The sequence below is a fragment of the Myotis davidii genome, unplaced genomic scaffold (genome assembly GCF_000327345.1).
Source record: "Myotis davidii unplaced genomic scaffold, ASM32734v1 scaffold292, whole genome shotgun sequence".
NCBI classification, from domain to species: Eukaryota; Metazoa; Chordata; class Mammalia; order Chiroptera; family Vespertilionidae; genus Myotis; species Myotis davidii.
The window spans coordinates 5,000,649-5,013,378 of record NW_006285042.1 but is presented as its reverse complement, the minus strand read 5'-3'; the positions used below and the strand labels follow the sequence as shown (position 1 = coordinate 5,013,378).

Here is a 12,730-nt window from a genome sequence, read left to right as displayed (position 1 = left end):
ATGGCTAGGACTGCTGACATGATGCCTAGAGGTCACCCGCTGAATGTGAGGTGACAGGCGTGACAACAAAGTCAATGTGTGAGGAATGGCAAAGCTGACATTTAGAAAGCACTTAGTACCTCACCAGTGTGCTCCCTGGCTTTGCACCTCTTGTTATGTGAGAGATAGACCTGTATTTGTTGAGTCACCGTTAGATTTTCTGTTGCTTGCAGCTAGGCATAATCCCAAGAGACGCAAAATCCTTCTTCAGCTCTTTCTCATACATGTGCAGTTTATGGCAAATTTTAAGATAATGTCCCTAATTGACCCGCTTTTATTTTTTACAGGTTATAATGTCTTATTGAAAGGGTTTAAAACTCTCTGTCTCATCAATTTCTAAACAAAATTTAATCTTTAAAAATTATATTTGACCACTGTATTCTCTCTTTCAATCAGCTGGACACATCTAGTTTCTTTCCAGTAAGTAGAGCAGTGCCTATATGCCCATCAGCTGGGTCTCTATAATGTCAATAGAATATTTCTGTCATGGAAGAAACCAAAGCATAAAGCCACCAGAGATGGATTTCACATCACAACTAGACCAGTTCAAAGGAATATTTCCTTAAACCATTTAGTCCACATTAAAAAAATCTTAATGGAAGAGAGATCTCATGCCAAAACATCAGTACTTACCATGAAACTGCCAAAATGCCTGTCTGCTGGGCTAGTCGGGATAGGATGGAGTTAAATGTATAATAATCATCAGTGGCCTTTAGGGCGCCTGGGATGAGTATGATTATTCTGATTTCTTTGCATCTAAATGTTGGACACTCTTGAGATATAGCAGCTAGGGAAGGTAACACCTTCTGCCTCTGCATTATTTGACTTGAGGTTCACAAAGACAGGTGACATGGGAGTTTTTGTCTTGAGATTCAAGGTATGACAATGAAGTAGTGAAATCTGGTTAGAGGAATTTATACAGTGAGTCTAATAACAATATAAATACTTTCTCTGTTTTTATAATGTGAGTTGGATTTGTGTTCGGGACAACAAAACACAATCAGGTTTCTAGTCAATTATGGGAGTGCTGTGGGGAGAAAAAAATGACCTGTTAATTTAACAATAATAACAGTCTAGACACTTCTATGGAATTGTTTAAGCGAGAGTAGGAGAATCAACATTAAAATTATTAGAGCAGTTAAATAAAATTTATTGAACACATGAATATAAACATCTCTCTTGGGACACAGCAAGTAAATGTATCCAGCAAATATGTTCAATTATGCAGAGCTGGAGTATTTTAATATGCTGATCTTCTTGTTAATCTCCTGAATCATGGCATAATTGGCTATCAGAGGATTTGATATTTCAAATCAGGTGGTCAAATCTTTGGCCTCACTCTCCATTATCACACTGAATGAATTATTAATAATTCAGTCTTAGTGCTTTGAGTCAAGCCTATTAAGAACAATCGAAGTTTCATATTTTCTCTAAAAATGATATAAGAAAGAGGTCTTTTATTGTATTCAATTTTAAATGGAAGCATAATTGCCTGGTAATGCCATTGTTTAGAATGCTTTTAAAGAGAATCTTCAATCTTTGAGATGCTTCCCATGAATCACTAATTAATGTAAATCTTCTTCATTAAAAAAATATCTGACTGCTTAAATCATGGTTAGATAAGTGGTAATTCTGTTCTCTGCTTTTCCAATTTATGAAATCCATTTATTTTACAGTGCTTGAATTAGAGTTTGATAAGTAAAATGGATCTCCTATGAGTCCATATTATGTGGTCACTCTACCCAGTGAAATAAACATATTTGTTCTTATTATCTGTTTCCTGCTTTGAATCATGTTCATACATTCTGTGCCTTTGTTATGTATCTATAACATACCCTGTTGTCAGTCACAGCATGTGACACAGCCCATTGTCTATCACAAACCCTTTCTCAAGTAATTCTAACTCGCACAGCAACAACCATCTCCATTTCCAGTCTTCTACATTTGTGTACACACCACAAATCTATCAGTTCTCTTTCTTAGTGAGGTGATTGCTCCTGAAAATACATTTCAGTATAATATTGTACATTTAAAATACCACTGAATATTAGCCTATTTGCAATCTTTGAATATCTTAATGTAAAAGTATTTTATCATATAATTTTAAAGTTATGTCATCATTTAGTTTAGTTTCACTTACTAATTGATTTGTGTAACCTTTGTCTAAACACCAGTGGTCCATTCATTGTTGGAATCAGGTTTTAAATTTCATTTATCTATCTAAGTTTACTACAGAACTGGATACGTAACAAGCTCTCAATAATATTTGGTTATTAACTGGATTAAATTCTGGAATATTTCACATATATGAGGGTATTAACCTGCTTGAGCTTCTATAATGAAATGCCATAGACTGGGGGACTTACATGACAGAAATTTATTTTCTCACAGTTCTTGACCAGAAAGTCCCAGATCAGAGGGGTTCTGGCACATTCCATTCCTGATGAGACCTTTCCTTTCCCTGGCTTTGCTGATGGCTGCGCTCTCCTATGTTGTCATGTGGCCTTTCCACTATATCTGCATGGAGAGAGATCTCTGTGGTGCCTTCCCATTCTTATAAGGACACTGGTACCTTATGGGGCCCACTATTGTGATCTCACTTAATCTTAATTATCTAAGGCCCTATCTCCAAATACAGTTCTAGAATGCTTTTCTTCTCAATTAATATTGTTTTCTTTGTGACTCACACTATTTCCTTGTTTCCATTGCCATTGCGTTCAGATGCATCATAAATTCATTTTTCCTACTTCAGACCTCTGGTCTGAGTGTCAGATCATTGTCTCCAACTCTCTACTTGACATCCCCTTTAGGATACCTAAACAGCACTCCAAGCCCAGGGTGCCAAGCCAGACCAGTGAGATCCCTTCCAACCTCTCCTAGGTATTGAGTTATATATGCTAGAAGTGCATTGATTCCCTTTCTCCTTCTCCTCCCATGTCTAATGAACCACCAAGCTGTGTGGCTTTTTCCTCCTGAATCTTCCCACTCCTTTCCATTTCTACCTCCAGGCTTTCATCATCTCCTACCATGGATTTTCTGCTTCTAGGCTTAGCGTGCTGAAACCAGTGTTTTGCTCTGAAACCAGAGAGCTTTTCATAATACTAATTTTTTCATGTCACCTGCCTGCTTAAAATATATTAATTGTTTAATTGCTTTTATGGTAAGTACGTAAATCCTTAACGTGACTTAGTGCCCAGTGCCTGTCATGTAGTTGGCACTCAAATACTTGTGGAAGAATGTGTAAATGGACTTGTGTAGGCTACAGTATTTGCTTTAAAAATAGTATTGCCACATACATATATATCTGTATGTATCTTCCTTTTGTTCATATTTCTTTTAGATATATTTCTAGAAGTGAGATTGCTGGTATAGTTTGATTTTCATCTATTCAATATCCAGGTTGATAGGGCAGTTGGTATAGTACCTTGCAGCTCTCAAGAGCAAAAGAGGCATCTCATCCAGAAAGATCAGTGATGATTTATTAATGAAGCCATCCTTACCTTCTATTTGATGGAAGGGAATTATATCCTTAAAGAGTTGCCTAATGACTTAAGGAATTTTTTTGAGATTTTATGCCAATTAGCTTTAGATTAAATATTTTATAAGAGCAAGGAGCAAATGAGTCAAAATGTTATAGACATAACAAATGTGACTTACTCCTATTTTTATTTTGCTTATGTTTTAGTTAATGACAAATTATGGAAATTAGATAATTTAAGGAAAGGAATAACTTGAAATGGGATGGTGACATAAAGCGCTAAGAAAAATGTATGATTTATAACTTTCATAGAAGTGATCTGTTACTAGTGTTCTTGATACTGTGTAGATGGTGTTTCAGGGACATAGTCTTCCTTCTCTGCCTCTTTTGCTCCACTCCCTGGCAGGAGGATGGTGTGTGTGGTGCTTGTGAGGTAGGCAGAAAACTGCATGAAGCTCTCAGGTATTGGAAAGGTGGGGACTAGGGGCATCAGGTTACCAATGGCTCTGCGCTTACTAGTTCTGTGACCTTGGACAAGCCAGTTAATCTCTGTGAAACTTACTTTCCCCATCTGAAAATGATACTAACCACTGACTTACATGCTACCTAGATTGGATGTGATCATTTGTTTTATTATCTATTAATGCATTTATTTATCTTTTAAAATTCGTTATTGTTTAAAGTATTGCATATGTCTCTTTTTTCCTCCATTGACCTCTCCCCAGCCATTCCCACCCCCCATCACATGCCATCACCCCTCTACTATCTGTGTCCATAGGTTATGCTTGTATGCATGTATACAAGTCCTTTGGTCCCCTCCCTCCCCTGCCTTCCCTCTGAGGTGTGAAGGTATGTTTGATGCTTCTGTGTCTCTGGATCTATTTTTTTTCATCAGTTTATGTTGTTCATTATATTCCACAAATGAGTGAGATCATATGATATTTATCTTTCTCTGACTGACCTGGAAAGCATTATGCTAAGTGAAATGATGTATTTATTTTTAGAATTTGTTTATTTTTTGAGCTGATACTAAAACACTATATTACCGATTCTAATCATGAATTTGTATACCAAAACATTAAAAGCATGTACAACAGAGACGTTAATGGCTTTAAGAACCCTTTTCAGCAGCTTATCAGGCTGCAGAATAATTTGCAGGAGGCTCTTAAGGCAATGAGAGTACCAAGAAATTCTAAAAGAGTTAATACGCTCAAAGGAAATACAGAACTCTATGACATTCATCACTAGCTTCTTACAAATTTCTCCTATTTTCTCTCTTGCTCTACTGTATGTTTTAATACTGAAATGTGTAGATCATGTAGCTTTATATTTGTTATCTTAGTATTAATTTTGTGTCAGCTGCTTTGTGACTGTTTAAGCAGAACTTTGCTAGAATTGTTCTGTCCGTCCTTTCTTGTTCCAGGCAATGGGCCACACCATGACCGTTGCTGTACTTACGATGAAAACAACGTCGTGGATGGTGTTTATCATCTTCCAATTGGACACTGGATTGAGGCCACCGGGCACACCAATGAGATGAAGCACACAACAGACTTCTATTTTAATATTGCAGGCCACCAAGCCATGCATTATTCAAGGTAAAAATAGTGCCATGTTTATAAGCATAGAAGTAGGGCAAGAGGTAGCATTAGGACAATGGAAATATTTACAGCATTTGAAACTGCAGCGTCTCCCTTCAAAGGGGTACATAGGCCTGCAATTCTTTGAGGGGATGGATTACAGTGAATCACTGTGTGAGCTTTTCTGGTTCTAGATGTGAAGGATCCTTTTCATAGAAGTTTTTCATTAAGTTCATACCCTAGTGTCAACATATTTTGACCAGAGAGTAGTTCAACAATCTTTGTACTTAGATAGTGGATTAAAAATAAAAACTGGATAAAAATACCCTTGACCACTATTTATATCTTTTATGCTACCAAACAACAGGGAAACAAAAAAATGGGAGTCTTCTTATAAAACCTTATTCAAATAAACATGGGTGAAAATTTAGACATAAAACTAGATTGGATATGATAATTTGTTCTATTATTCATTAACATATTCACTTTTATATATTTGTTTAGTTATTATACCTGCAATATTTGCCCTATTAAAAATTTAAACACAAGAGGGTACTAAATCACAAGTAAGGTTTACAACATTTTCTTTTTCTTTTTTTTTTGGTGCCCTTGACCGGAATCGAACCCGGTACCCTTCAGTCCGCAGGCCAAAGCTCTATCCACTGAGCCAAACCAGTCAGGGCACAACATTTTCTTTATTCCCACTCATCATAAATAACTATATTTAACCATTTATGATTAGTTTTTCTGGAGGTTTAAATCCAAGTCTTAAATAATGTTTATATACTTTATTTGTTAATGTATCAATTTAAAAATTTCTGCCTAGCCAACATGGCTCAATTTGGGTGTTGGCCTATGAACCAGGAGGTCATGGTTTGATTCTTGGTCAGGGCATATGCCCAGGTTGTGGGCTCAATTCCAAGTGTGGGGCATGCAGGAGGCAGCCAATCAGTGATTCTCTCTCATCATTGATGTTTCTATCTCTCTCCTTCTCCCTTCCTCTCTGAAATCAATAAAAATATATTTGAAAAAAATTGCTATTGATTCCCTCTATGACTTGAGACAAATGTAGATCTTTTTTATTTATTTATTTATTTTTTGAGACAAATGTAGATCTTATATACTTGTTCTTTCTCCCTATTTCCAATCCCTATTAGACTCATTTAAAAAATTCTTTTGTTATTTAAGTTCATACAAATTCTGTTTCTTGAGCCATAAATTTATGATAGTGCCTCTTGAGTTTCTACTGTGTAATATCAGAAATGTATTGCCCCTCTATTTCCGTCCACAGCTACTTTGGCCTGTTCAGTTCTGGTTTTCATTAGTTTTACATTTTCAAGGTTTTACATTTCATTTAGATAAAATTTACATTTCATTTAGATAATAGAAGTAAGTATGTAATACTTTGATAATTTCGAGTTTCAAACCAGTATCCAACATATAAAATACTACGTATATATTATTTACAGTAGAACATGGAGGGCTTGTACCATAGACAAAGAGATGCATTCCCATTTTCTTAAAAATTGTATTGCTTTTGAGTGTGAGAGAGAATTAATGCTAACAGAGCTATGAGGGATAGGAGAGAGGGAGAATACAACTTCATTATAGTGTTAGGGAATCGGTAATCTTCTTGGACACACCTTTCTTGCAAATTCATGCTAGATCTTGGTCTTGCAGATGAATAGGAGGCAAAGCATGAGGAAGACAGTAGTTAAGCATGACTCATGGTTTTATGGCCTGAGTAACTGGATTAATGGTGTTGCTGTTTCCTGAGATGGGGAACATTAGGAGATGAACAATCTAGAATAGAGGTTGAGAGAAAAATTCTATTTTAGACAGATTACCTTTGAAATGTATGTTAGATTGCAGGAGGGAAATCACTTTGATGTGTGAAGCTTTGGGGAGAGGTTAGAAATGGAGAGAGAAAATAGATGACGTTCAAAGTGATGAGACTAGATGAGATCATTTAGTATTTGAGTGTGGTATAGAAGAGAAGTAGTGAAAATAGGCTTTTGAGTCCACACAATTTAGAGATCAAGGAGAAGAGGAGGATCCAGAGAAGAGAATGAGAAGGAGCACCTGTTGAGATGTTCAGATTTATTTATTTTATTTTTTTAAAATATATTTTATTGGTTTTTTACAGAGAGGAAGGGAGAGAGATAGTCAGAAACATCGATGAGAGAGAAACATCGACCAGCTGCCTCCTGCACATCTCCAACTGGAGATGTGTCCGCAACCCAGGCACATGCCCCTGACTGGAATCGAACCTGGGACCCCTCAGTCCGCAGGCCGACGCTCTATCCACTGAGCTAAACCGGCTTCGGTGAGATGTTCAGATTTAATGAGAATGTGTTTACGACTTGTTTTTCATTTATCCTGAACCACATTTGCCGAACCCTTTTATCTGAAAAGTCATGTCTTAGGTCAGGGGTGGGCAACCTTTTTGTGAGTGCGTGCCAAAACCAGCAAAATCTCTGACTCAAAATTCTTGAGTGTGCCAACCCTAATTTTTTGAGAACGTGTTAACGCTTACTTGATATCTCTTAAGGTGTACGTATGTGAAGAACCTTGAAGAAATAATAAAATTCATTCGAGCGACAAAAACACAGTATATGATGATGAAAAAGACATTTATTTTTTAATGTATACATGTACACTGATAGTCCGACAGAAAACTTTATGACTCCGTTTGATATTATCAGTGGGACTTTTGCTGTTGCATCACTGATGACAGAGATTTTACATCAGGTTTATATTTCGTGACCTTCAGAGATATGCACGAGCTACTACTTTAATCCGTCAGGCTACTTCTATTACAATACTTAACAAAATTCATCTCTGAGAACAAAGATTCACAATTGTAAATGGAAGATTATCAGAGAGGGTTTCGCGTGCCTGCAAAAGTTACTGGCGTGCCATGTTTGGCACACGTGCCAGGGGTTGCCCACCCCTGTCCTAAGCTCTAGGGCAGCAGTCCGCGAGGTCTGAAAGGTTGGCTCCCGTTGCTCTAGGGGTTTTCTTCTGTTTAGTTAGTTTTTCCTTTTATTGTCTTTATTCTGTCAATAAACACACTCCTGAGATGGATGTTGGATTTTATGGATTTACATCTCATTCTAGAATTTTTAAAAATGATTTTCACTTTCTGATTTTATTGCTTTACATTTTGGGGTCACTTTATTCCTCCCCATTTTGCACAAGGAAATATAAAGATTTGGCTCTTTTTTTTCTTTCCCTCCTCCCCCAAACCACAGTTACATCCCTTCTATTATTCAATCCTCCTAATTTAGTTATGGCACAATTTTGAGAAGATCAGTATTTCACATGTTTATTGGTATTCCAGTGTAAATGCTATTTAACACCCTAAGCTGTTCACAAATGTCTAAATCTTTCTGTTTGGAACTCCTATTATTCAGATATTGGAACCTGGCCTGGGTGTTTTTTTTTTCTTTTTGTTAATCCTCACCCAAAGATACTTTTCCATTGATTTTTAGGGAGAGTGGAAGAGAGAGGGAAAGACAGAGAGAAACATCGATGTGCAAGAAACACATCAATTGGTTGCCTCCTGCTCAAGCCATGACCAGGACCTGGGCCGGGGAGGAGCCTGCAACCGAGATATGTGCCCTTGACTAGAATCGAACCTGGGACCCTTTGGTCCACAGGCCAACACTCTATCCACTGAGCCAAACTGGCTGGGGCTGGCCTGGGTGTTTTATATTTTGCATATCTTTGTCTATTTTTTTCTAGCAGATTTCTCAACTTTAGCATCCAGCTCTGCTATTTAGTTTTTTACTTCTGATAGCATTCTTTATATTCTAAGAGCTCATTTAATTCTCTGAGTGTCCCCCAGTCCAGAGACTTGTTTACCCTTCCCTAGAATATAAACCTCTAGTTTTTGTCAGGACTGGAGAGGGAACATTTCCCGGTGGAGGAGAGTGGGAAAATGATTCTGAGGGCTGGCTGCTTCTTAAAAAAAACTTTCAACCAGTTCTATTCCTTTCACCTTAATCCAGAAGTACCTGGTGATACCAGTTTCTGAGCCTGTTGGGGGTTCTGTAGTGTAATTCCAGTCCATTGTCAGCTTTCTTTGCTACTGGCCTTAGGATTTAGTTTTTCTCTGTCTGCTAAATTATTCAGCAATCAACCAGTTGCTTTACAGCTTCCACAATTTTGATGTTGTCATCTTTTTTTCTGTCCTGTCTTGTGGTTTTTATGTGCATAATTTGTTTTTTAAAATCACTCTATTCTTGCTTGAAAGGAATTTAGTGAAGTCAATAGACATGTGAAATCAATTTGTTTACAATAAAAGTGAAATAAAGTATTTAAAGTGCCTAACATAAAACTTGGTCATAGTAGCTCAGTAAATTTAAGTCCATTCTTCATTTCCCGTATTTAGAGTGTATTCTGTTCCTCTGATAACAGGTAAGATTCTACCATGCTAGCATGAGATTTTAAAAATCAAATTGCACTTCCATATTTAGGCTGGCGAGGGAAAGTTTGTACTTGGTACCAAACTACATCTTCCTCTTCAATGGATTTTTCTTTATGCAAAAGAATGAATGTCTGCCTTAATGAATTAAACGAGACTTTCGTGGAAAGGGACTGTAATTTTTGTATCTTGAAAAGACTTATTGCCTATTACGCTCATTTCAAGAGACAAATTAGACTTTATAAGCATCACACTTTATACTGTTTACAAATGTGAAAGCTTTGAAAATGTATTATAAAAACACTAGAGGCCCGGTGCATGAAATTCGTGCATGGGGGGTGTGTGTCCCTCAGCCCAGCCTGCACCCTCTCTATCTGGGACCCCTTGAGGGATGTTCAATTGCCTGTTTAGGCCCAATCCTACTGGGACCTCCGTTGGACATCCGTCTCAAAATCCAGAACTGCTGGCTCCCAACCGTTCACCTGCCTGCCTGCCTGATTGCCCCTAACCGCCTCTGCCTACCACCTAACCACTACTATAACCACTGCCATGCAAGCCTGATCAATGCCTAACTGCTCCCCTCGGCCCGATTGCCCCTAACCGTCCTCCCCTGCAGGCCTTGTCCCTCGCAACTGCCCTCCCTTACAGTCCTGGTCGCCCCCAACTGCCCTCCTCTGCTAGCCCGGTCACCCCTAACTGCCCTTCCCTGCAGGCCTGATCACCCCCAACTGCCCTCCCTTGCAGGCCTGGTCCCTCCCAACGGCCCTCCCCTGCCGGCCATCTTGTGGTGGCCATCTTTGCCCACATGTGGGTGGCCATCTTGTGTGTTGGAGTGATGGTCAGTTTGCATATTCTCTTTATTAGATAGGATGCTTAAACTTTGCATCTGCTTTGTTTTATAAAGAAAAGGTATACAGTAGTTTGCAACACTCAAAGTATTTTAAACACTAGAGCAATAATTTTTCACACTTTAAAATACTGTTTTATTTAGCACATTTTCCAACATGAATGAAATTAATCATTTGGAGAGTAAATGAGGACCTTGGGTGCCAGCCAGCTCTCTCATTTACTGCTGGGTAACCTTGGGACAAACCTGTAATAGTTCTAGATTTCACTTTCCTGATTTGCTGGTTGAACTAAATGATTTCTAAAGGCAGTTCTGGAAATAATCAGGGATTAAAACTAATTTAAAAATCGAAGGCTTGTGTGATATTTTGCCACTATGTCATATATAGGCCTAACAGCAACTGTACTTCATGTCAGCGTCTCTGGTTTCAGTTCTAGGGAACAAATGCCTGCAATATAGTGATGTCTCTAGATGGAACTTTCCCTCCTTTTTTTTTTGTAGCCCTGGACTACGTTCAGCTCAACTTTACAGAAGCTGTATTTGGAAATACATATATTATAGCCAAATATACAAATAATCTTTAATGAGTATGTGTTTGCTTCTCATATAATGATATTTTTATATTGCTCATATTTATAAACAAGAAATCTCTTTTAGAGTAAATAGAGAATAGCCATAAAATTTTGTGTGCAACTTACTTCATTGCATTTCCTATTACTATAGCTCACAGTCAGGACATTATTCACCAAAGGAAGAATCTACTTTCAAATGGTAATTACATCTGATTGAATGATTTGAAGTTTTACTAAACATTAAAACCAAGATTATAATTGTTCATGCTCATCTAGGAAAGGAAAACAACACAGTCCTTCTTTTTTGAGTTCTGATTGACCAACGATTTTTACTGAATATTACCTGAGATTCCTTGAAGTTTCCTTCCCTATATAAATAATGCTGTTCATATTTGATAAGATCAGGGTAATTGGTGGATATTCTCTTTTTCTTATGATTAAAATGTTATATGAAACATTTAAATATATTAGAGTTTATATGTAATTATATTGAGTTGTTTTATTTTTAACATCATATAAAAATATTGGTGATAGATATTAGAATCCTAACAGTAATATGGGCTAATGAAAACATACTCTTTAATTCTTATTTCTTAGGAGTCATTGAAAACATATCTGCTAAAGTGCATGGGGAAGAGTTTTAGCTGACAGTGCTGTTGTGGAATCAGTACAGATAAAAAGGAAATAGCTGGATTTTGTGTTATCTTGTATATTAACAACAGTAAGAATACAGAGGAGGTTAAGGTCTGAATGACATATATAGATTGGGTAACTAATGGAACATAAATATACTGACTCATGAATTTTAATTTTTACAAGACTCTTCCAATTCCAATATTACAGTGGCCATGGCAACCAAAGATGAGTTATTTTCACATATTAAATGAATACAGAAGACAGACAGACTATTTTTGACAAGCTGAGACCGGCTTTTTCTGCAGTTTTCTGTGTCACTTCAGCAAGAGCATAAGGAAGTCTACGTAACACACTAAAATGGAGTCTTAGTAGGTTAGAAATGATAGGCCATGTTTTTCTAGTCACTGTGGTGGGAGGTCCACTTCAGGAAGACCAGGGGATCTACTTAGTACATTAGAGTCAGTGGATACATTCGGGAATGCTTCTGTCTTGTTTTCAGAGGGTTGGTATATTTATATCACTTTGTCAGTCATTGATTGTGACCATGTAAGTTGGCTTAAAAGAACTGACTTCTTAGAACATAGCCTCATCTTTGGCTGAACTAACTGGAAGGATTATGAAACCCATGGGGGATGGATCAGTTAGGAAACAGTAATTAAAATACATATATTTCTTGCTATACATGAGAATCACTTTTGCTGTTGGCTATTTCTATATCATAAAGGCCCTATTTTGACTTCGCTGTTCACAGAATTGTTTTGGAAAAGCAAGATATTTATTTTCATGCTTTGATGACTTGTAAAATGCCTTTCCTATTTTTCTTTTTCTAAGTCCTTTTTAATTTTTCTCCCTGAATGTCATGTAAACTTTTGTTCCTGATAAGTGAGTCAGTATTTGTGAAAATATTAGCTTAATTGATTAGCATATATAAACATTACTCTGAAAAACACTGGTTATTTCAAAACACACAGAGAAACATATACACAGAACACACACACACGTGCACACACACACATCTACACTAATAAAAGACAAAGATGCTAATTGACTGTACCTTCGCTATGCCCCAAGCCATGCCCACCAGCCAATCAGAGTGACACTATGCAAATTAACCCAATCAAGATGGTGGCTGGGAGCCATGGAGCTGGA

The 12,730-nt window shown here is 37.2% G+C and overlaps 1 protein-coding gene across 1 annotated transcript in view; it reads left to right on the top strand.

Moving 5' to 3' along the window:
• The first annotated feature begins 3,966 nt into the window (after positions 1 to 3,966).
• Positions 3,967 to 12,730, top strand: part of EPM2A (epilepsy, progressive myoclonus type 2A, Lafora disease (laforin)) — a 39,958-nt gene continuing 31,194 nt past the window's right edge. Inside the window, exons 1-2 of the mRNA XM_006755413.2 lie at positions 3,967 to 3,979; positions 4,941 to 5,115. Coding sequence (XP_006755476.1) covers positions 3,967 to 3,979; positions 4,941 to 5,115 — 188 coding nt within the window. The remainder of the gene's footprint in view (positions 3,980 to 4,940; positions 5,116 to 12,730) is intronic.